This window comes from Cavia porcellus, unplaced genomic scaffold (assembly GCF_034190915.1).
Source record: "Cavia porcellus strain 051 isolate PalLab524CR breed Dunkin Hartley unplaced genomic scaffold, mCavPor4.1 scaffold_8, whole genome shotgun sequence".
NCBI classification, from domain to species: Eukaryota; Metazoa; Chordata; class Mammalia; order Rodentia; family Caviidae; genus Cavia; species Cavia porcellus.
This window is the reverse complement of record NW_026947491.1, coordinates 72,794,870-72,821,223: the sequence shown is the minus strand read 5'-3', so window position 1 is coordinate 72,821,223 and position 26,354 is coordinate 72,794,870. Positions and strand designations below refer to the sequence as shown.

The 26,354-nt window shown below is 33.0% G+C and overlaps 1 protein-coding gene across 12 annotated transcripts in view; it reads left to right on the top strand.

The window, feature by feature from the left end:
* Ppfia2 (PTPRF interacting protein alpha 2) overlaps window positions 1-26,354 on the top strand; it is a 435,633-nt gene that overhangs the window by 371,392 nt on the left and 37,887 nt on the right. For all 12 annotated transcript variants that reach the window (XM_063255205.1, XM_063255210.1, XM_063255209.1 and 9 more), the window contains one exon: window positions 4,844-4,937. In XM_063255205.1, coding sequence (XP_063111275.1) covers window positions 4,844-4,937 — 94 coding nt within the window. The remainder of the gene's footprint in view (window positions 1-4,843; window positions 4,938-26,354) is intronic.

Sequence of the window (26,354 nt, the reverse complement as noted above, 5' to 3'; positions counted from 1 at the left end):
GATCCTCAGAAAACCTGATAATAATTACAGTAAAGAAAATGGCACCCAATACACATGATCAAGCTAGCTGATATTACCAGTGAATAGAATAAAATGTCTGGAAGAAATTGAAACAGAAATCTAAGACATATAGACATTCAAAAAAAGGAATGAATTGAATACAGCCAAATACAGTACAACTGTGAATTCAGAGTAAAAACAAAAAAATGTTGATTTTTAAAAAGCAGAATTCACGATTACAGATAAAATATATATTATTAAATCAATGTTTGTTTTAACTGGGTTAATCCTTAAATATTGTTTTAGAAATGCCCTTTCCATGCATATAAGAAATGATATACTTGAGTTTTGTTTTATTTTGCTTTCCATGTTATCCAACTCTTTCTTTTATGATTTTACCATTTTTGGACTCCATTTTCCTACAATAATAAGTATAAGGAATAAAATAATTTCATCAGGACCAAAACAGTTCCTTTACAGAAGCATTATTCAGCAATTATCTTTCTGCATATCAACTTTGGGTAGCTGTACTGGTTTTTACCCAGTGTTTTAGATTTTTTTTTTTATGTTGTGGAACCAACATGTATAAACTCCAAGTATCCATTAGAAATAATATTACATAAATGGAGAAACGGTCTTGCTTGGAATAAAGCAGTATTTTCTTGAGTTAGATTCCTCTAGCAGTAGCCCCAGACACATAAGAGACAAACACACATGAAAATAAATAGCAATTTATAGTTTTGTGTATGGTTAAATACATACTAAACTGAAGGATGCTGAAGAATGCTACATAGAGGTCAGCAAAAGAAAGATGAAACTACTATGTTAATTTCTCCAGATTTAGAGTTTTCTTCCCATACAGAAGCAGAGATGTCTGTGAAATAGAAAGGCACAGAATTTGCACTCTGGGTTTTTGAAGGAAAAAAAAAATACTACAGACTTGTATCTCAAGGACCAACATGAGAAAAGTTATTTGGAAGGCAATCTAAAATCCAGGCAATGTGAAGACATTTTCTTTTACAAGCCAAATGAATATATACCTCCATCTAATGCCCTTCCTAAATTGGAACATGTGGGAATCTGTCCTTGAATGCTGTGATTTAAGGAAGCCCCAGACTTTCCAGCACTTTCTTTGAAACAGTTAAAGCCCCTCTCTGATGTTTGGGAAATGCCAAAGCTGGTGGTACCTCCAAATAAGTTACCTCTTGAGTTTCTGTGGGTCTGTTACTGTAAGCTTTAGAAAATTTCTTGGTTCCATTTCATACCTTGGGACACCAGACAATGCTATCCAGACAGCATGCCTTATCCAGCTGAACCATGCAGGTCTTGATCTCTGGTTCTTCTGTCTTGGGTTCCTCTTAACACTCTACCCCTTTTATTCTATGGAACGAATGGCCAAAGGGGTAGGGATGTACCAACTTCTATTTAGTGCCATTCTGGGTGAGTGATCTGATCCTGGATTCAGGAGGGTGTGGTCAGGAAAATGGATCACTCTCTATTCCCTTGCTGGAAGGGAACCATATGGGATTGGATCACTAGATTGTTGTGCTATTGATTTGGGATTACTCAAATTGTTTATTTAGAAAAGAAGCTTCTAAAAATTGCTTGACTGGTCCCCTCACACCTTAGGAGTGATTCTACCTCCATCAACTACTAGTATTTTTGTTTGTTTGTTTGTTTGTTTTTTGATACCAGAGGTCAAACTCATGACCTTGCGCTTGCCAGGCAGGCGCTGTGTTGCTGAGCTAAATCCCAGCCAAACAGTTACTAGTTTTCAAAGATTTTACAAAGTAAATATACCCTAGTGATAGACCAGAGAATTTCACCAGGACCAAAATCACTAACTTATGTTTCCACAGCCAGAATATGGGCAATAAGTTGATAAACAATTTATTATGTAATTACCAAATCATGGAACTCAAGTCATTTAAGCCTGCTCTCAGGCCATGAAAGAAGTCAGATTAATTATGCCTTTTTTGCATGGTCTCTTAGTGAATTAACTAGGAGAATGAGTAATTTCTAGTTTTCCTAAGCCAGTGTATCTCATCATAAGTGCTTTTGCCAATTTAAGGACAAGCTGCAAAATTCTCTACTTACTGAAAATATTTAGAATTATAATCTTCTGCCCAAGAGATGCCAGTTGCACTTCACAGTCACTGCAGTATCCAAACACTGTATAACATATGCAAGTATTTACATTTCCCTTGGGAACTGACACTGTCTCCAGTTAAGAATCACTGGTATTTGATGCTGCACACTATTCATAAAAGCCACAAATCTGAGCTTCACATGTAATTGTCAAACTTCTAGTAGCTACATTAGAAAAGTAAAAATGACAATTGAAATTAAATTTTAATCATGTTTATTCACTTATGTACAAAATATTTCAACATGTGATCAATACAAAATTATCAATTAAATAGTTTATTGTTGGTGCTGCATTTTCAAATTCTGAGAACATATATTTTGTCTGACCACATTACTAGTCCTTAGTAGTGGCTCGGGAACCCTCTAATGACTGACACAGAAGTGATAGACTACTCTCATCACCCTAAGGGTAAAAGAATCTCTAAATTGGTTTTCTGGGCTCTTCCTCTGCAGTTTGTTGAAGAGGTGTGTGGAAAGATGGATCTGAGGTTCACTGGGCATTTGAGTCAGTTCTAGGAAAAAATTGTCTTTCTCAACCAGAGATGTGTCACATGGGCTGACAAAGTGCACCTGCTGGGACTTTGCCACTGCTCCATGGCACTGTTCTCAAGCGACTTGAGCACCATTTTCAATTCGGCATTTTCAAGCAAGACGCAACCCCAGTTGAGTAATAACTCTCTGACAACAAAGCAATCTCCATATATTTATTCTTAATACAGTCTTATTTATCAGAAGAAAATTCCAATATCTATTTTTTATTCATAAATATGCCTACAGTTTTCCTTGTTGCTTCTGAAGGTTTCAGTTTAAAAAATATTTTTCTCCATTAAAATGTTGTGTTCTTAGAAATAATTAAAGTACAATTTAAATTTTCTTTTATTGTGTAGAAAACTAAAAAATGACTAATCCTGTCACCTAGTAGTTGAAAATATTTCATCATTTACTTAATAGGTCTATTTCATCACTGATGAAACTGTATGGATGGATTGAGAATTTTATAACTTTTAAGCAAATCATTTCCATTTAAAGAGAATATTTTTATTGTTATGTAATGTATGGGTTTATGGTAAGGCAAATATACAGTGAAAAAAATGAAAAACTCTTAAACACTATATATAATAGAAAATTTCACATTTAAAACTATTCCTCGACTATTTTAGTGAATGGCTTTCTAATAATAGCAGCAGTGAAATCTTTCATAATAAATATTTCACTATTAATTGCACATGCAAAAAAAGTGAACATTGGTTCTCTAACTCCATATCCCTTAATTAAATCTTGACAACAATCAATGTGTTTCAATTAAAGGAAATATTATTTTAGTTATCTAGTTCAGTAACAGAATTATTAGCAGCAAAATTAGCTTACTTATATTAAAGTTACAAAACTAATTGAATCCAGTATTATAAATTGTTTGCTAAAATAAATTATGAAAAACAGTAGCAACAAAATTTGCTATTTCAAGCCGGGTGTGGTAGCTCATGCCTGTAATCCCAGCACTTGGGAGGCTGAGGCAGAAGGATCATTGGGAGTTCAAGACCAGCCTGGGCTACAAAGTGAGCTCAAGGCCAGAATGAAATGCAGAGTGAGACCCTGTCTCAAAAAAAGCAAAAAAAAAAAAAAAAATGCTATTTCATTATGGTACACAAGAAAACAAGAAATATAACTTTGTCAAGTCTTGCAAATGTTAAGTAGAAATTATCCACTGCAATGAGCATGAAAATTCTCTGCAATAGGTCTTATTTACCAGTGTATGCATTACTTAATTTAATTCACTTCATTCACTTATTTTTCTTCATTTAGTTTAACTTCATATTGCCCATATATACTGAATATTGAAACAGAAGTAGAACTCAGAATTAACACCTCTCTTTTTAATAGTAATGGGTGATTATAAATCAATTGTAAATTTTGAGTTCTGAAAAGAAATAAGTGTAAAGTGAGTTATATGATGCATATAAAATGTTTCTCTGATTTTCATAGGATGGCTATACACATTAACTATTTATTCTAAGCTAATAGTACAGACATTAATTCAGATAATTTGTGACCTGTTAAATAAAAGATCTTGGAAGGTTTAATACTTAAGTTTTCTCTCAGGCATGTAAACTTGAGAAAACAAAACAAAACTTTCCCAGAACATATGAATTCTTGAGTTGAGATTTACAGAGAATGATGTTAAGAGTTAACTAGAAGAACAGAACAAAATTCTAGTAGTAGTAGATGAAGAATGTTTAGAAGTCAGCAAAGGTTTCTTCATTCTCTCATTTTGGAAACGAAAACATACATGAATTCTATTCAGTCAGCTACCTTTATCTCATTGCGTATAAGATATGGTTAATACTTTACATGTTGAAAAAATAATTATCATGCCCTACAAATCTATTTATTGTTTTTTGTAAGAAAAGTAGAAAAATAGAACTTTGCTATGTATTCAAAAGTTTTTCAGTATGCATGACACATTATTTTTCACATTCATTATTGAGCAGTTAGTTGGTTGGAGCATCAATAGCTACTCATTTATTTTTCATTCTCTTTGTGTTTGTTTATGTAACCATGTTATGTACATTATGTATGCAAATTTAGGCAATTCAAAAGATGCAATATTAAACATTTGCTCAAATAAGATTTTAAGGATTTAATTTACACATTGATTCAATGTGTATGATTAAATCTGAATATTTTTTCTTCACAGGAGGCTTCATGGAGACGGAAGCTGCAGTCCAGGAATCTCTGGGGTTAGGCAAACTTGGAACACAAGCTGAAAAGGATCGAAGACTTAAGAAAAAGTAGGTTGCAAGACATTTTTCCTCTACTTTCCCAGTTTTATTTCTTCCTAATCATTATTTGCAGAGAATTAGAAGAGAATAATTAGAAACAAAGCAACTAAACCAATCCTAGTATTACAAAAAGCAATTCAATGCCATGTTTTCTTATGATAACGAGCTACACATTAAAGTGAATATATAATTTTTCTACTTACAATAGAATAAAAAGTTCCTTCTAAGATACCAAAGTAAACACTTCAAAGCTCAAGTATATTTTAAATACTTTAGTCTTAAAAATATGTAATAGTCTACTAATTCAATGTTGAAGTAATGTGACAGAGCAAGTGTAGACCATCATGGGGTATTTAAAAGGAGAAACAATTTTTCTGCCTAAAATGAAACTGATTTTAGACTCACAGCAGATTGTTTTGCATCTGTCAGGAAACTGATAGTGCATCTTTTCATTCACAGATGATATGGAACATTTAAATGACTTGCAAAATTGGCAAATTTTGAATCTCAGCAGCTGTTGGAAAGCAAATGAGTTCATAAATAACGTATTTTAAGACATATAGTAACATTTTTTTTCACTGAGAAAATATCACCCTTAGAACACGTTCTTTAAAAGCAAAAGCAAAAGCAAAATAATTTCTCTATTCCATTATCCATTGGTTAATTGCTTCTTTTCTTCTCTACCAAATATTTATTATATTTTGTTGCAGTTCTCATGCTTCTCTTCCCTAAAAACTAAAATTTTGCTAGTCACAATCTTGTAACAGATACGTTCCTATGATTATAGTATCTAGATTTATCAATTTATTTCATACTCTGTCCTCCCCTTGCTGTGCAGATATTTCCTAAGAGGAATTATATACTTGCAAGTTGCAGAACAATTTATTGCCTATTATTTTACTACTAAAATTAGATCTATTCACAGATTCAACAGAAATACGTGGAAAATGACATTGAGAACACTATTTCCTGAATATAATTAAATGTTCAGTTATATTCAATAATAAATATATCTTCTATTACTGATAGCTCAAAAATATTTACATTTTATCATATTCATTGGATTTCTAAGTTTTGTTTAGTCATTTCAAGGAGTGTTGTATTTAATTTTGGGACTATGGAGAAAACATTCTTTACAAAATACTCTTTATTGACAAACTTTTAAATATTTTTTGCTTCTTTTACTTGAAATCTAAAGGAATATGAAAATGTAAAGCGCAAACTGGTTAGTGAACACGGTATATTTCTCTTCAGAGTTAATTCTCATTTTTTCCACAAAGAAGTATTTTTAAATGGCAATCTAAACAACTTATACAACAGTATATAAGACTGATATTGAGACAGTATACTGAATAACTTGTTAATCATTTATTTGGCCAAGTAAAATCATCCTTTAACGAGTAAAAAATCTGATTTCATAATGATTTAAAATGAAATACATAACATTTTACTATTATTCAGTTTTCACATTATTCCCTGACATTAATTTTAAAGAACTCTTTCCTCACATGCTATATACCCTTGCAGTGAGGTCTCAATTTTAGTTCCATACTTCATTTGTATCATGCTTGACTTTTTTTGCAATAAATTTTTGCAAAATACAATAGGAACATGTGTTAAATTGAATGTTTATTTTAATGTTAATATTACTAATAAAATTCTATAAGTCAACAATAGCTAGCATTTCTTAGTACAATAATTTCCTATATAATGACAATATTTGGATGAAAGGATCCAGCAAGATAAGGCTGCGTTATTGTTTTAAAAATGCAAAGGTATTTCCCTTTTGATTGGCTGTTCATACCAAGAACTCTACAAGTATAAATATGCTTTTCTGTTTCTGAAACAGAAAACATGCTTTGCTGTTTCTGAAACATATGCAAACAAGTACTAACCCATTCACAACTCACCTGACTCCATCTTTTGTTTCTGGGTTATTAGAAAGTGATATGCTTTCAAACAGTGACTTTAATTAGATACACAAGATAACTTATTTTTAAATTACATGGTTTCAAAATTTATTTTTATCAAATTTTGTTATTATTATTAAATATTTGTAGATTGTTCTCAAATTTTCTCATATGTAAAATTTCATTTAAAGCCAATTTTTAAATAGATAAAATATACTTTTTCATTATGCATTAAATGAAGGTTCTCATTTTTCTGCTGCCTTTCTTTTAAAATGAAAATAATTTTAAGACTTTTATTGAAAAATTAAAACAGTAACTACACACTTTCAAAGTGTTTAACAGTGTATGTTGTATATTAGTAGTTGTACTTTCTGTGATTTCCTGTCATTTCTCTATCTTATTTACTGGACCTGTAAATGATGTTCCAGGCTATAATATTTAGCTTAAACCTATGTTCACTATTCCAAACTCATGTCAGAGATTCACAAGTGTCTGTGGTTGTAAGCAAAGCTAGAGAAAATCTTATTTTCAGTTTCACTAAGATATCAGATATCCACAATTGTCAATCTGTGACTTTAAATTTAATTGGGACAAATCTTCTCTAGAGAAGTTAATTATGGTACATTACAAAAATACCATATGGGGAAGATACTTTCAGAGAGCGTTTAAAAGATTTCAAATTCTTACAAAGTTTAGAAATTTGTAATGTTGGCAACCTCAAAGATAAGTTTCATTTGGGCTAATTTTGCCATTTTGCAAATTTAACATACATAGGTGTGAACAGTGCACAAAATCTGTATTCCTACTTTAATTCTATTTTTATTTTGTTTCTGGTCCAGGAAATAGTTTTGCTTATATTTCTTATTATTGCCTCATGAGAGCAGATAGCAAATCGACAGTCTTGGGTCTGCTACAGTACTTACTTGCTAAGATAAACTTTTTTTTTTTCAAAAAAAAAAAAAAAGATAAACTTTTCTATATTTGCCTTCTTGGGGGTTATCATGAAGGTCCTGTACTTTGATCAGAGAAAGAGCCAATCTAAGTTTAAGCCTATTTGCAATTGCTTAGACTGGCTTGCCTTTCTTATCACACATTGTTGCTTTGTTTTCTTTTAAATTTTCAGTCTTACACATTTTTTTTTTTCAGCAGGACTCTGTAAAGCACAGTTAATCTCTACAATAACTGTGTCAAACTGAAACTCATTTTGTAAGTCTGAGTATTTCAATATTGATATTCTTGGTCTTCCCTTTTCAAATTTGGCAGGTTTTTTGTTTGGGCACCTAGTACAGATTTTGTCTCACTTTTTAGCTCTGACTCTGAGAACTTTTCCATCATCCACTGTTTCACTGGCCTCCAGGCTCCTTTTCTTGTTTAACAAAAATGAACATCTGAGATTGACATCATGTGTAAGTAGGCCTGAGAATCTCTCCCCCCTGGTCTTTTGTATCTATCATCTCTTTCTTTCCAACTTATTTTTATGATCTTAAGCTACTTTCTCAGGATGTTTTACTAAAACTAACGACGCATCTAAAAACAACTATATAGAAAAATAAAGTTACTGCAGCATCAGTAACTTGGATGCATGGGATGGCCAAACAAAAACGTCATTTTTTTGGAGCGGGGAGTGTAGTGCAAAAGTGTGGGTAGTTAATTGAAATTAAACCTAAGACCTTCACACTGAGCTGTATCTCCAACCCTGTTTACTTTTTATTTTGAGACAGGGTCTATATCAATTTCCTAGGCTTAGCATGAACTTGCAATTCTTCTGCTTCTGCTTCAGCCTTCACAGCAGCCAGGATTACAGACATGTGCAGAAATGTCAATTTCTGAATGAAATTCAGCTCTTGCAAATTTTACTTAGATTATCTATTTGGGAATCTTTGGGCCCAATACATAGAGACTGCCTTGCTTGATAAGTATGGAATTTGTCTGATGATAAACAAAAGATTCAGATAATTAGAGATTAAAATATAAGCCAAGTCACCATTAATGCAGCTAGAACACAGTTCAGTATACAGCGTTCAAGTGGGGAGATACTGTCTAAACAGATGGTAAGAGTGGGCCGTGCTTCCCAAAACGGAATGCCAAAATTAGACACGCTCACCTGACACAGAAAGGCTGGAGTTACAGCCTTCTAAGATTCACAGCTACACCACCTTAAAAATAAAATTTGTAATAAGATTTTGAAAATCTTTTCCTGTAGAAGCAACAAGCATTTATATAAATGAAATTTTTGCATCTGTAACACCCTTGCCTGCAGAATAGTTTTTGAAGTTACCGGTGCTATTTGCATTTTTATTGATATCTTATTAGATATCTTATTATTCCCTATCTAGAGATATATTTAGCTACCAGTTTCTTATATAACCATCTTTAGAAATGTGAAGACAGGGCAGTAGGGAACGTGAAAATCCTCCCGGGTTGTTAGAGCTCTGAAATATATTTGGCACATAAAATTAGTTGATAATAATCAAAGGTATACAAGTATAGTGTAAAATACTTTTCCCTTCGAACTTTGAAGTTACTTCTCTTCTTGTGCTTAAGTCTGAAGTGGATTCATTGTCATTCTTTTGTATATAACATGTTGAATTTTTCCCACCATTTTCTCTATCTTTAGAATATTTTAGAAACTTTAGGTTTATCTTTGGGATTTAGGAATATCATAAGTATTTGTGTACTTAAAAGTATTTTGTCTAAACTTTGACATTATATTTTTAATATGAAGAGTGGTTAGATTGGAGTTTTAAACACACATTACCCTGAGGATTTACATTTCAAGATATACCTTTGATTACAAAATGCTAAAGTAAAAAAAGCACAGTGGAGGATACATTGTTATTACCTCCCCCTCTACTCCTCCCAGTACTCCACCTGCTACCAGTGCACTTACCCGATCTTCCTTGACACACTCTGAAACTACTCTGGAAATCCACTTTCATGAGTGTCTATATGAGATGTAATTAAAAAGACAGTGAACGTTGCTGCTGTGTACCATACAACAGAAAAGTAGACCAAGAAAATATTCCAGTGTGTTTTGATATATACTATCTACTGTGCCTGGCACCTTGCAGCTTCTGGTTCTTCTCCGGTGTTAAAGTGGCCGTGAAAGCAAGCATTTTGAATTAATTCAGGCATTGAGATGACCGGTGCATGCTACTGAAGACATTCCCCTGGAGGACCTCCAGGACTGCCTCAGAAAGTGGCAAGAATGATGGATAAGTGAATTTAAAGTGGGGGAGTTTTTAAAAATTTAAATATTTACCAAGATCTTTTTAAAACAATACTTCATATATTTATAGAGATCAATGAAGTTAAAAAGGAAGATGTGTATGTCCATCATAATACACCTGTCTAACTCTCCAGACAATCTTAATTAGGCAGTGAACATATTAAAACAGACAGAATAAGCAGTGTTATTTATATCCAAGGATAGAATTATAGTACCCTTACCTTAATTTTTTATGTGTTGCTTTAACCATGAATAATTAGTTTTAGTAAAGCATACATCCATACTGAAATCTTTTCTTATTTCTTACATTGAAAAATATCATACAAAATTTAATACTGTGAACAGTTCATCATTTTCAGTTTTTAGATACAATAATGGTAACATCTTATTATATACTAGAATCTTCTACGTTTTCCTGCATGGATAACACTGCTAAATGAACATGGGTTTCATATTTGAATCTTTTTCAGCATCATTAAAATGAAATTAGCAGCCCAGCTCAGTCATCAGCATCTCCCTCTCCAGAGAAGCAGCTTTATCCTGTGAGCGTGGCAGTCACAGCTAATCACCACCAATGAATCTTTATACTAGAACTTCAAAGACATAAAAGTGAAGCTCTATAGATTTAGTTAATTTATTCCCATCACAATCCTAAGGGTGTCCTTCCATGCATAATCTTTATCGTGTTTTGAGAGTCTGCAGTTTTAATCTTCGGCATTTTGGAGGCTTGCAAAGGGTGCATATCTCTAAGTAAAATAAACATCACCGTAAATATTCATACTTAAAGATAACACATACCCTTCATGACATTCTTGCACTTAATAAATATTTATTAAGTTCTTATATGTCAAATTAAATCATAGATAAATTGCAGTCCATAAGTTTTTTTTTTGTAAGATGTGCTAAAATGCCCTGAACACATTTTCCCATTTATATAGTGCCACGCACATGGAAGGTAAATATCTGTGCTTCCTTCTCAAAATCTATTTTGTAGACATGCTATACACACAGGCTCTATTTAGATAAAGTCAAAAGGAGGATTCCTTGATGTATGACTGGCACCTCTTACAAATTCTTGAAGCAGTAGAACCATGACACATCCAAAACCTTCACAGTAAGAAATTGGGAAGTCTCTCTTCAGACAGTTTCTCCATTACCACATTCCAAAATTGAAATGCTTGGGTGAAATCATGTGATATGTCTAGCATGTAGCAGATATTTGCACTTGAATCTACTTTTAACGTCAAGGGTTCATTTAGTCAGACACAGCTACTGGGTGAATTATTCTGGGAAGCTAATGCAATGGATCTAATAAGTAGAACAGTTTAGAACCTAAACCCAACGTTCTCAATGTTTCCCTGGGAAAATGTGTCCCAGTTTTCCACTTGCAACTCCAGAAGCAATTCTTTTGTGCCTGCAGTAAGACAGAGCTGTCATTGTTTTGCTATCTGATCCCATGTAAACCCCGCTGAGCTTCCACCAAGGACAATCATAAGAATTCCTTGAACAGGAATAATAGTAAAATACAAAGCATAGAAGTCAAAATGGATCTTGATTTTGTTAGGAAAACAAAGCTAGGGAAAACCAAAGTGCTTTCTTTGTTGTATACCTAGATTTACATGATCTCCCTAGAGGAAGGAGAAGAACATGAAAAGGATTGAACTATTTTCAAATAATTGTGGAATATTAATTCATTATGGAGTACGTAGAATAGAAACTGTATTTTCTCTACAGTTTCTCCACAGAAGAAGTATTTTCACCAAAAAAAGTAAAATAAGAATTAGTAAAAGGAAATTAATTCAAGATATTTACAAATACTAGAATAATTTATTTTGTATTTAAATCCATATCATTTTTGTGAGTGAAGTAAATCCTGGATTGAAAGCAACCAGGATTAATTGGGCAAATTATAACTTTCATCCTTTCACTCAATCTGTTTTACCCAAAAAACTTGTCACAAATTACTTTTCATTTATTGAGATACATTTTTTAAAAAAACCTTACAGAGAGAAATGCAAAGAAATAAATGATTGCATGAAGGATTTCAAGGTTCATGATCATTTCTTTAGGTCAGTGGCTTTAAAGAGGAAAAATATGTCACAGCCTAAAGACTACCAACTGTTCTTATTTAAAAGATTTTTCTTACTCTCAAGACAAATGACCTTTTTAACCAGAGATGCTGAACAAATAAAGATAATTGAATGAAATAGGTCATAAATAATTGACAGTTTCTCAAATAAGATAAAATTCAACATAAGATTTTGCCAAAGTACAAAACTAGAAGGCTTATCCAAATTTTCAGAAAAATCATTTTTAAGGAAAACCTTTACAGCAGCATACATTTAATGAGATTATGTTTATATTGGGTGTTTATTCATCCATAGTCCTGAAACTCCTGAGAAAAACATTTCTGTCAGATCGACAAATGAACACTGCTTGAAAAATATTAATTATTTCAGTAATCACAAAAGCAATAAATAGAGTTAAAATTCTATGCATTGAGCAGATCATAGATGGAAACTGTGTTAATTTCTGGCAAATAAATGAGTTTATTAAAACCAGCATCTCTTCAGAGGATTATGACAAGAACCTTTGAATTTGTTTTTAAAAACATTGTGCCATATTGTAAGTATTCAAAATTCCTTTTCTTAATATCTGAATGCATGAATAAAATCTAGGTATAGAAAGATGATGTAGGATGGTAAAGGAAACAAAAATGAAAGACAGTCATAGGTGGGGAGGGAGAGTGATTTTCACAGAGATGACCAAACCTGAAAGCCCAGGTGCTTTTTGTTAATGCTCTCCTTGCCCTTCCTCTTCCTCTGTAGTCTCCTTGTGCTAGCCAATTACAAGTCTTTAAAAATCTCTGTATTCTGTTTTTTTTCTTTATTCTAGCTCAGGGTATCAGCCTATAACAGCTTCCCCACTTTCAACTTGCCTCTCTGTAATCCATTCTTCATGCTTCAGCTAAAGAGATTAATATAACCCTTATCTCTGAACCTGCCTAAAATCCCTCAATCATTCCCTAGCCACCTTAGGATAAATTTCAAATGCCCTTACACAGCCCAGAAAGCCCTGCATTAGCTGGTTCCTTTTTGTCAAAAAAAAATCATCTCTCTCTTTACTTTCCATCTTGTACTTTCTGGGCTTACTACACTTAATATCTATTTCTTGGTCATGATTACTTCTCTTGTCACATGTACCTTTATTTGATTCAATTTGCATTCTCATCTTCTGCGTAGTAATTACATATCTGTTTTATGTGTAGTAACTGTATCACATTGATCAGTTGTAACAGTTGAAAGACACTCTTCTATACAATTGACATGTATTGTCTCTTGAGACTTTTGAGGTACAACTGCTATTGTTAACGAGTTTCAAGTATTTTAGTTAACTGAGGTCAATATTAAGGAAGTCATTCGAAGGAGTATAGTGTCACATAATATTCAAGACACCAGAATCATTTTCCTTGATTTATAAGGATTACTAGGTTTTTATAATATATATAGCTATTTGTTTTAAGGTATCTTTTTATCTGTCTTATATTTTAAAAAGCAATTCCTTCTATCATGTCATATGATCCTATATCCTAATAGCTTACCAATTCACAACCTCAGCTTTCAGTTTTTTGACTGTCAATTCCAATGTTACTCTACTGCACATCACACACTGTCCCTAATCATGGCCTAAATTTTATCAATCCAAATTGTTCTTCTGTACTTATTAATTCCACTATTCATTTCTTTCTAACCTGCGTCTTCTCTTTCTTCAGTTTGCTATCTTGCAAGCATACTTTTTAAACTCTCTATTTCCCGAGGGCATTATATCCTTTATATCGTCATCCCCTCTGTTTACGCTTCAGTTTCATGCTTTGATTTCAGTATTACTCAAATATTCTTAAATTTCTCTATTCCACTTGCATTTGATAACATTTACATGTTATGCTCACAACCACCACTGAGAGTCCTTTCTCCTTACACATATGCGGTGCTGACTGTGCCTTGCAAAAATTTGCAGCAAGAAAATTTGGATCAGGTTCATTTGATTTTTCACACTGCCCACTAATGCTATAATTTTTTCTCACCAGTGTTCTTTTTACTGTCTGAAAATCTTGTTAGTGTCCGCTGCCCTCAAATGAACAACTTCTGTTGGTAGGCTTAGGAGAGAGACAGAGAGATGGAGACAGAGGCTGACAACGGCGAGACAGAGTGACAGAAAGAGCAGAGAGAGAGAGAGAGAGAGAGAGGCCATCAGGAAACTATGCAACTCTCTTCTTTCTCAAAATTATCTTTTTCCATCTCCAGATTATTTTATGCTGGTTTCTTCCTTGCTCTTTATAAATTCAAAATCTTCTGTCATCTGTGTCTTTTCCCAGATAAAACATTTCAGCTTTCGTAATTTTAAACTATTAAAAGAAAACCTTTCTTTATTCCATATTTCTAGTCTAGTTGTCACTTTCCACCCCTCAATTTGGTGTTAACATTTGTTTTAAAAGTATTTCTGAGTCACCAACTTGAACTCTAAGAAGCAAAAGACAATTATATTCCATAGCTTCATTTAGTGTTTTTTTTTCTTATCTGAAGTTGGAGTCTAAATTAGACTGCATTATAAACAAGAAAAGATTCATTCATTTAGTAGATTTATCAGATTAAAGTAAAACAATTTAAAATTTAAAACCGCCATTATGGAAAACAAGGCATATATTAGAGGTCAATTGTTTTGTTATTTCCAGATGTATACTGATGTTCCTAAGGAAAACATGTCAATAATTGGATTTGGTCTGATTCATTAGATGGTAACATAACCTGTTCTTGTCTGTGCCAATTAAATCTTCCTTGCCTGTTATTTACACTTGCTTTTTACTGAAGAACATTTATTCTTAAGAAAATCTCTTACCATTTAAATATTGATACTTTTGAATAGAGAAAGAAAAAGAATGAGGATATACCTTAAGGTAAATAATCATAAGAAATAATGTATTGATTTTTAATAAGAAAAATTAAACACTTTGGAGGAAAATTTTCTGACAATACATAATTATCTCCTATATGATGTTTATTTTCCATAAAATCCATGAACCATTTATATCTACAGAATTTTGTCCTTTGCAGCACATAATTTTTTGGAAGTTCAAGGTGAAATGCTTAATATTTTAAAATAAGGTTGCCAAGTATGTTGGAATGTACACAGGAGGCTGAGGCATAAGGATCCCCAGGAATTTGAGGCCAGCCTGGGCTGCTTATCAAGCTCTTGTGTGTCAAACAAACAAACAAAACTATAAAGTGAGGTAATTGCTCAGAATTGCTATTAAATTCATTAATTATAGAAGAGAAGAGACTTCATGTGAACTATGCGAAATTAGACAACTTACACAAATTGATATATTTCTATTTATTTTCATAATTTCTCTTATATTTTGTATCTCAAATTGTTCCCATTGTAAATTTCCTGTTAGGAAATGCTAAATGAAACCTGAAGAACACTGATATTTTACCTTGTGAAAACGTAATCAACTTGTTTTATGAGAAAGTATGTTCCAGATGGCTGGCCAAGTCAGGGAAATTGCTCTGCTCATAATAGTAACTATTTCTAAACACATTTAGCACTTTTATTGGGAAGCTCTTAAATTATTGGGTTTTTTTCAAAATTAATCAGAAATTTCATAGGTATTCTGACAAAATACACATTTCAAGACCCTAAGAAATATCTCCTTTTGGTCTTAATTTTATTTCTCATCCATGTATCATGTGAAAAATATGACTTCAACTTCTTAAGGCAATTTTTATCAGTGTTTATGACTTTGTGTATGTGAAAATTTAAAGAGCCTGCCACAGCTGTTGTGGAGCTGAGGCCAAAAACAGGCATTTTTTTCCAAAGTGCACATTTAATAAAAAAATACATGGTTTCTCTGAATGAATGCCTTTCGAGGAGGCAGGGCAGGGTGTTTCATTGCACGTCAAACTTTTCTTTATAATGGTCACATAATAACAAAAGAAGGTTCTAAACTTTCCAAGTTTTTGAAACAGGAACTTCTGATTCATATTTTGTTATATTGAATATATTTTATGTGTAGTTGTAGTAAAAGTTTTACTTTTCTACAAATTAGTCTATTATGCTTCTATAGAAGATTTTAAGCAATATTTCCATGGCTTTTTGTTCAGTTATTTGACGTCCATATTTTCTGAATGCCTCTAGTTCATCCAGAGAGTAAGATGGTACTTCAAAGGTTCTATTTGAAACAAAGTGACTTTTGTGATAATTCCTTTAAAATGCATTTCATTTTTTTCTCCCAGAAGTATTTATAAACAAATGTTCAAAAAACGAGTGTTTCTATTGGCAGCAGCACAGTTAGAAGAAACTTACAATATTTATTTTTCCAGCTCAAATAGAGGAAAAAGCAAAGCAAATTCATCAAATTATTTTCCACATTCTCAAATTCTGATTACTGATGCACGTATATATTTAAAGAATAACAATTATGATGTCAGTGCTTATTACACATTAAATGTTAAAATTCTGGATCTGGAATGAGCTTTACAGTTTATTCTTGCTCCAGATAATGATGAAATTGAAGATCAGAATCTGCTAATTAGAATCTGGGTATTTTGACCCTCAAACTCACATTTTTTCCACGTCAGACTACATCTAGACGTCTATTGTACCTTTGTGTTGAACTTTAGAATAAGTTTATAAGGCTGTCAAAAATTCTAAGTGTCATTCAGCAAGTTATTGTTTCTGTTTACAAAATAACACACATGTGGCCTGAGGTGAAGACCCTGAGGTACCTGGGTTTCCTCTCAAGCTGGACTGGAGGCTGGGAAAATGTGGTCATGCATGTTTCAGAGTGACTGATACTCAAGAGAGACTTACTGATCCCTTTTTATAACTGCCTCAGCCTGGTTGAGCTTTTGGACGCAATGAGTCTGTGTCCTGATCAAGTAAAAATCCAAAAAGAGGCACCATGTTGTTCTCCTATTTGAGCTGTCTCACATCTGAAATGATGCTCTTGTTTTATTCCATGCCTTTCGTTGGATTGAAATGTATCCATTAACATGTGTGTGCTTTTCTTTCCCATCCATCCTCCTCCATCTCATGAAAAGCACATCTGGGTAAGTTGGCGCTCAATGGCTGCTGAACACGTTTAATTTCAGCACCATTCTCTCTTTCTTTTATCTCTAGTATTTCTGGTTTCAGTTGTAACACAAGCTGCACTGCCTCTGACCTAAAATGAAATAATGAAGTCTATCATTTCCACACAGTAAAAGGAATCATTGGTTCAGAGAAATGTTCACATTCAAATTTATTATATTTGGCCTTTGAGGCACTTCTATTTCTTTGATTCTGTGAGATACCTGCCAAAAGACATCGTGGACTTCATTTGCCCTAATTCTTAAGTTACTATTTAGAAAGAATATAGCAGTACCTAATACTCAAGTAATGATTTCAGGACAGAGTTGTGATGATTATTATGGATTGTGCTGTATGGCTCAGTCAGTTTAGACTCTTTATGGGACTTGTAGTTCTTACCTGTACTACATTTAAGAGGCAAGACTGTCTGCTAACTACTAGGACAGTATTTAATTGGCAAAGGTCAGATGCTTAGCCATTCTGTGAAAATGTTTACATCTATAGAGTGCAATGCAAGGCTTGATTTTGGCTGAATCTATGTTCTTTCCACTGTTTCTCATTTTCCTGATAAATTTTTTAAAGAATAAAAAAATTATGTTAAGCTGATAACAGTTTCAAAATTAAAATCATGCTCTTGGAGATAAAATTATATTATCTAGTATTAAACTGGATTAATAAAACAAGATGTACATAATGTTTATAAAATGGCTACAATGGAGTCAACTTTAGTATTGATAACACAGAAAGCTCTCTAAGCCAAGTTACATTGGGGGGTATTTTTTTTTAATTTAAAGCAAAATATCTTCGTAAGTACAGTGGCTCCAAAGATGCAATTATCTGGGAAGCTGTTGAGATTACTACCAGTTGTCTGTGTGAATATTTTCTATACCAATACAAAGTCATATACATATAATGTTACTCTTTAAGAATTATTTCTGGTTTTACCATTCTGACTGTAAATTTTAGTTGCTATCATTAAAATTATTTAACCATAATATTTATTTCATTTAAGATATGTTTTTATGTTAAGGAAAGTACCAGTCAGTTATTTTTAAAGCTACAAGGCTATCTAAAGTTCCAATTCTAGCCAGCCACTTGTACCAAATAAATGCTATAAAGTCTTACTTTTTTAAAATAATGTCTATTTAGGATATTATAATTTAAAGCATTGTTTCTTAGTCATAAAAATTTGCTCTTCTTTTTTAATGACTTCTAAGTTCTATAAGGAAGATAAATTCAAGATAAAGAATTTTACTTCCCCACTCATTATTGCACAAAATGTTGCAAAACAAAAAGAATTCTTCATTGTGATTAGTGCACTATCAGAAACTAACATAATAGCTTTCATTCTGAATGGAATTTGTTGTGTCTCACACAAGTTCTTAGAATGAAAAACTTTACACCCTACCTTATTTCTCTAGAATAACCACTAAAAGAGTGCTCAGGAGGGTGTAATGTCTGAGGGATTTGCTACAAAAATAGTGAAGATAAAATGGGAGGGTTCGAGGAGCAAGATCACTGAAACAGGATGAGAACCCAGAGACCAACTCCATTTGTTCCACTTAATTGCTAGTGTATGACAGACTGTCTCTGTACTGACTGACATTATTATCAATTTTCTGCTCGCCACCGGAAGCACGAATACAAGCTCTCAAGCTAAGTAAAAGAGCACAAAATTAGAAGAGGCAGTAAAACAATCCATTTCAAATGCTATCCACATAGCCTGACAAATTCCACATGTTCCCCACTAAATCCTTACTGACTGTCCAGCAGGGAGTGGGCAACACAGACCAAAATGTAATTATTTAATGGAAAGTAATTCAAATCCCTCTAGTTTTCAGTAACAGCATTTGCAGTTACATTGCTTAATCACATTTGCGTATATGTGTTTACACCTTTTTAATGTTTTGAAAATGAATAAATCGAAAATAAATTGAGGAAGAAAATTATGTAACTACCAATGCAAGTTAAAAAATAAATGAAATGTTCTTTCCTTAGATTATGCCTTATATTTTAGAGCAACTTGGAGAAAAAAAAAACCTTTTAAATATGAATGAATTTGAGGTTTAATGTAATCAATGTATTTCAAATCTAAAGAGCCTAGTGCATGTTGGTGAGATCTACATAAAATACAGCTTCACTGTGTCACGGATTTCTATGCAGTATATTTTTACTGAATGTGAATATAAGACACATACACACTTGCACACATATAAGATTACAACATAATTTGCTTTCAAAATCAAGTCATCCTTGTTAATGTTGAATTTGAAACTCTTAATTTAGTGGAGCTAAGTATGTATATTTAGGTAATCAGTGTTCCCAAGAACCTGATTGGGATTTATGACATTTCTACTTAAAATATTTATGTTAACTAAGGTGCCTTTTTTAGCTTGTGTCTGATAAAGAAAATTAGATGGTTGCAGACTTTGCTCAGATTTGCTGGCCAGAATTTCAACTCGTTTCTCAAGTTTGTATCGATTTTCACAATTGATCAACAACTACAATCCTTAAATAACATCTATATAAAGCTTATTCTTTGGTGTAATTTGAGGTGATATTATATTACTTAATCTCACAAATGATGAATTTTAATGACACAAGAAATATTTTACAATTAATAATAGTGTGGTTTGCATTCATATTAGGCATTGTGCAAGGAAGATTTATTCTCTGATAAAATGTTAAATATAGGTTAAAATTGTCAGATAATGCAATTTATATTTTATTACTATTTCTTTTGGTTTTATTTTTCATATGCCACAGCAAATCAGCTCTAACGATAAATTTTTCAACCAAAAAATGACATTATAGATTGATTACAGAAAATCCATTTGACTAAAGCAAATGACAACAAATTTAACCTTCTTATCTCAATTATACAAACTAGGCTAGTCATCCTATTACTAGGGAACTTAAAGAAAGTTACAGTTCCTTTGCATTCTTATAGAGATTGAGGATTAAAATGTGTGACAATGAGAAGGTAAAAACTATATAAATTAAACTGTTAGTCTCATGAATATGTTTCTAATCAATGGTATCTGTGAATGATGCTGATGATATAAGCATCCTTATTTTATTTTTTTTTTATTTTTATTTTTATTTTTTTTTTTGTCTTTTTCCTTTTTACCGGTACCAGGGATCGAACTCATGGCTGCCTGCTTGCAAGGCAGGCGCTTATGCCGCTGAGCTAAATCCCCAGCCCCAGCATCCTTATTTTAAAGGAGAAAAATTGTGGACTCAGATGATTAGAAAATATTTCAAATACAAAGGATTCCAGGACTTAAGTAAACAGTAATACTTTAAAAGGTGAAAAAGAAAGGAAATAACTCACAATCCGTAGAAAGTATAATTGCAAAATGGAATTAGTAATGCACAAACCATTCATAAGAGTGGTTTTCAACTATGATTAGAAGTAAGAGAAGCTGCTTAGAAAGATAAACCAAGACTAAGCCAAGAGAGCCTTTCTAGCATAGGTTGGGAATGATACTTAAGTATTTGAGGATTTATTAATGTGTTACTAAGAGGACAGCACTATGACAATGACTAGTAAAATCTCATGTGTATGAAGTGCTTCTTTGCAAAAGTACTGTAGTCATACATTGCACACAAGTTCTCATGAAACCTACTACATTCTAAAGAAGGTACCATCACTTATTCCATTGTACAGATGAATAAACTGATGCACAGTGAGGTAAAATGACTTGTCTACAGATGTACAAGGAAGGAAGAACACGGGAATGAACCATTTGACTTGGGAGCCAATCTCTTACCCACTCTGGTATAAAATCTATGTCCCAGACAAACACTTTTCACAGAAATGTATGAAGCTGGGTGAGAGAGACAGATTAATGACTAATAAAAAATTTAGTGGCAATGAAAACAGAAAATGCAGTAGCAATTATGAAGGGGGAATGGACAGGCATTGAATGGAAGGTGACTGAAATAGTCATGTTGAGTGACAAAAGAATGGCACTGCGTGGTACTTGGAGAGTCATAACACAAATTGGCAAGCCAAGAATAGCATCCTAGACTAAGTGGTCGGAATAAAGTGTCTTTTCACTGACAGCAAAGACTCATCCACTTTGGAAAGAAAACTGTGAAGTGATGTTTTGGCACCATGCTCTATGAGTGATTAATGATTTTCACATTGTTTTAAATAAAATAGCAAATTCAAGTTTTACCATTGACAAATGATCATTACTTCTACAAAGGATTGCCCAGTAAATAATATAGCAACCTTAAAATATCATAGTGTCTATTCTTTCATTCATGGGGTAACTATTATAAAGAATGAAGGAATCAGATAAATGATTTTCTTCCAAATAGGATGATTATAGGGAAAGAAAAGCAGGTAAAGAGAGAAAAAAATAGTTCTTATTTTAGAAGATAATTTTCAGCCAACACTATGCTACAATTTCCCCATTAATATCTAGAGAAAAGAAGCACTTTAAATGAAAGTAAAATCTTGTATTTAAATATTTTAATAGTTTGTGTAATTAATTGGTACATTGAAGTTAATTGGCCTTTCATTTATTCAAAAATTTAGGTTAAAAAAATAAATCACTATATACAATGGAAGGTATAAAAGCCACTATATATTGCTCATAAACTTCAGAGAAGTGTCGTATAGAGAAGACAAGTCTTGTACATATACAATAATCCCGTGCTAAAACATAATAAGGCATAGTAAAGTAAGTTTGGATAAGAAAAACTGAGGAAATGCTATTCAAAATAGATGAAGGCAATAGAACTAACAAGTGCAGCTATCCAATTTGGCAACAGGTATAGCCGGGAATGTAATTTAGGGAATGATAAGGAATGATCAAAAAGTCATTTTGGACTTCTGTCTGTTGCCCGCTCAATTTTACTCGTATCACTAGAAAAATATGCTTGTGTCCTGAAGCATTTTTCTACAACACTCTCACTTGCCAACCACTTTGCAATACACAAATATTACTCAAATACTGTCTTTTCAAAGAGGCCTTCCCAGGACACTGTTAGTCAAGGTACATGTACTACCCCGAGTTATCTACTACCTTACTGCTTTCCTAGGTTTTGTGTTCTGCAAACCTCACGGTCACATCTCACATCCTTTTTTTTTAAATGCTTGTATGTGCTAAAACAAATCATTTTTCCTCGGTGGCATAATCTTTGAAGTCAGAGATTCAGTTGACTTTATTATGTTTGCCGAAAAAAAAAATGTGGCACACAGTAGCACTATAAAAATGAAACAGTCGACAAATTTGGCCAGTCCCAAGGCGTACAAAGGTCCTGATTCTCATACAAGAAGGAAGAGCAACTTGTAAACCACAAATTCAACAAAATACTAGAGTTGCACTTGAAATGGTTATATAGTACTCTGAAGACTGTAAAAGAAAATAATATATTTGGCCTCGAGGGACAGAACGTGATGGTTTCAAAAGGAAGACATTGAGGGTAGAGGTTGAGTTCCGAGACAGAGCAGGTTGTTATTTTTTATTTTAAAGAGAATAAAATAAAATACAACAGAACAAAGGAGATCACAATGAAACAATGCAAGCTACACAGGATTTCAAAACAAGACAACACGAAATCAACAATGACTACCTCAGTCTCTCCTGTTCTCCCCAAAGTAGTTGTCCATATTTTCACACACAATAAGTTCAAACAAACAAAACAGTATAAAACCAATCCAAAAAAAAAAAAAAAAGAATGAAAGCATTACTGGCCTTCAAAACCAGAAAGTAGGAAAATCAACAATGGCTAACAATAATGTCTCTTGTTCTCTTCAAAACAGCGATCCATATCTTCCCACATATTGAAATCAAACAATAGAAATCACACTAAAATCAAACAAAACAAAGAATAAAAGCATATTATGGAATTTCAAAACAAGATGACAGAAAATCAGCAATGACTACCATCGTGTCTTATTTTCTCAAAAATAGCTCTTCATGCCATCACACATAATAAACTCAATTTTTGTAAATTGTTTAGGAGAGGTTCTAGGCTTGTATAAGCCTATAAATGTACATCAATCCTTTCTGTATTAAAGGTATAAACAAAACAAATACAAGAAAAAGAAAAAAATGAAAGAGACAAACAAATAATAAAGACCCCAAAATAAAACAGTATAGGTTTTCAACACAAGATGGTAGGAGCATAACTATGGTGGTTATTTTGCATAGTTATCTTCAAAAGAGTTACTCAGATCAGATTTTTAGCCTACATGAGGCCTCAGATTAGATTCCAGAGACAAGAGATACAGACAGAAGACAGAGAGAGAATGGGAGTGAGAGCATGAAAAACAAAGGAAAGGAAAGAAGGAAGGAAGGAAGGAAGGAAGGAAGGAAGGAAGGAAGGAAGGAAGGAGGGAGGGAGGGAGGGAGGGAGGGAAAGAGGGAGGGAAGAGATGGAAGGGGGCTTCCTTTATCAGGCTTTCCTCAGTGCTGAAGGATGGTTGAAACATACTTCAAACATGGAAGAAAGGAGACTAGGACGCTCCTCAGTCTCCTCCAATTAAGTTACTTAGGTCATATCTACAGAAGTTGAAGGTATAAAACCTAAAAAACAAAACAAAACTAAAGGAAAAAAAACACCTAAAGCAGGTATTTCATGTAGGCAAACTTTTACCTGTTTAAGCATAAGCATGGCATGTCCCATAGGTGTAATTGACATTTAGTAGATTATGGTGATCTTTAACTAGAAATCCTTGAGTCTAGTCATTTCTATGGTGCTTACCCTTCTCTTCCAGCCACAAAATAGGCATAATAAGCCCTGTATTTCTCTGCATGCTTATGCATAGGCAATGCAAATCACTCACAGACCACAGGGCTCACTGTGTGTTGAGTCTCCCTAACATGTCACTTTTTTTTCCAGTAACTCATAGACATCTGTAACAAGGGAGTCTGAGGCCTTTGGAGGATACTGACATTCTTTATTGCAGATAAAATGTGTTACTTGAAAACATGTAATTATTCAAGAGGGTTTTTTTGAATTAGAAATGACCTCCTATGACAATTAGTCTGTTTCTTATTTTGATTTTTCACATCAGTAAGGACAACTCTTCCCAAAGGAAGTGCTGCTGATGTCTTTAAAAATGTAGTGTAAATCTTAAAATTAGGACTGGCACACAGGATCTTTTTTGGAAAACATGGTTGGTCTAATATTCATTAGATGATTTTTTTAACAAAGAAAACATTTTTCTTTAGTCTTGAATAGAAAAAAGTATAATTTTCAGCATCAATATTTTTCTGGGGGAAGTGATCCTGCCTCATTTTGAAAGAATGTATCTTCACATTTAAAAGTTAAATGTCAAATAAAAGCAAATGCATCCCAAATCAAACACCTTTCTGCATGTGGACTGGTCACACAGAAAACACCAGAGCATCCAAAATTATGCATTCCAAATTAGTTTTTCCTTTAAGTATTCCAGAAAAGTTTAGTCACATTTGTCTGACAGTAACTCAAAATTTCTGATAAAAACAATCATGCCCGATAAAAATAATGCTACCTTTGATACTGTTAGCACAGCATCAGATATCAAACCCACTGATTTCTGACCAGTACAATCCCCAAATAGCTTTATTTTTTTTTTAAAATTCCTTCTTTCAAAGGGTAATGTGCCCAGTCTCTTCTTTACATAATCAGTAATTCCCTTGTGCTAAGAAGATACAGATGCAGACTTAGTCTCCGGTAGCTCTCAGCCCTGATGTAAAACACAGTCATCCACTTTCAATCTGGCTGTCTTTCCAAGGTAGCCATTTATATCATGTAAAGACTTTGCTTGAGATTCAGCCCTAGATGTGGGGACCCAGAGACAGAATCTATTGGACCTGTGGTCCCTTGTCTGATGACTTTGATTTCCATAACTAAGGATTTTTATGTTATGAGAATTGTGACCTAAAGAGAAAGTTTTTTGGGGATCATATTGATCACTCATTTATCAATTTATCACTTGATTATTAATCCTTTCTGTAAAGAGAATAAAACTTTTTAAACGTATCAGGCATCTTCTCAAATAGATTTTTATCAGTGATTCCAAATCAGGCCAGATTTTTTTGGAATGAGCTATAATCAGTGCTACTCTGAAAAGTAAAAGAAAAACAAAGGGAGTCTGAATGCAAGAAACATTCTGTTATTTGAAACATAAAAGTTTGGATGTGATTGTAAGATAAAATAACAAACAGTATTTGGGCTACAGAAAATTCACATAAACAAAAATGAAATATTATGCAACACAATTTTATGAAACACAAATATTATGAAACAAAAAGCACCTAAATATAAAATATGGGCTGATACATTTCTCAACATTCATGATTATTTTCTGAGCACTTCTTCTGCCTAAGTTTGTTCTAAACATCAAATCTGAAAACACTGTTCATTCCCAAGCTTGTACCCTATTGGCACAATATAAACTGAATAATTAATAACATTTCATGTTTATATAAAGAAAAGCAAAGTAAAATCATAAGAAGTGCTTTGTAGGGAAGGACACAATCAAAGAGAAGGTAACTTTAGAGTTAAGATTTAAGTAGATGAGAGAGTGAGCCATGTGGAAACTTTCCAGAGACAAGAAAAAGTAAATGTGAAGATCTTGACACAGAAAGAGACCTGGACTGCTTGTAGAGAATTACAAAGAAACTGGCATTGCTGCGTGAGTTGGAAATTGAGTCAGAGAAATGAAGAGGGCAAAGTGGATCCTAATAGCTGTTTTGACTTTAATCTCAGTGAGACAGAGAGTGATCTGAGGGTTATAGGAAGAAAATGTACATTATCAGATACGTTTTAATAGGATCACTCTAGTTTTTCTGGTACAATATTGACATACTAGTCAGAAGTTTCAAATCAAAGTATTCTAACATTTAAAATGGCTTTTGTACAACTCAGAGAGTTTACCTGGGTATATCGTATGTACTTAGGATAACAGTGCATATGTATTTCCTGTTTTTGTACATGTATCAAAAATTGTAAACGTGCTTGTTTCTTTCCATGTGTGACTAAACATCTTCATTTCCCATTGGTATAGCACTGCAATCTACCAGCGTGTTCAGGCTGTATGGAGGACCACTCTCAATTTTCTTGCCCACACTTCGTGTTTCACTCATTTTCTGTACCTCCACCGTTGCTGCTTCTCCTGCTTTTCCAGTAGCCTCCCATAGCTTTTTTATTTGT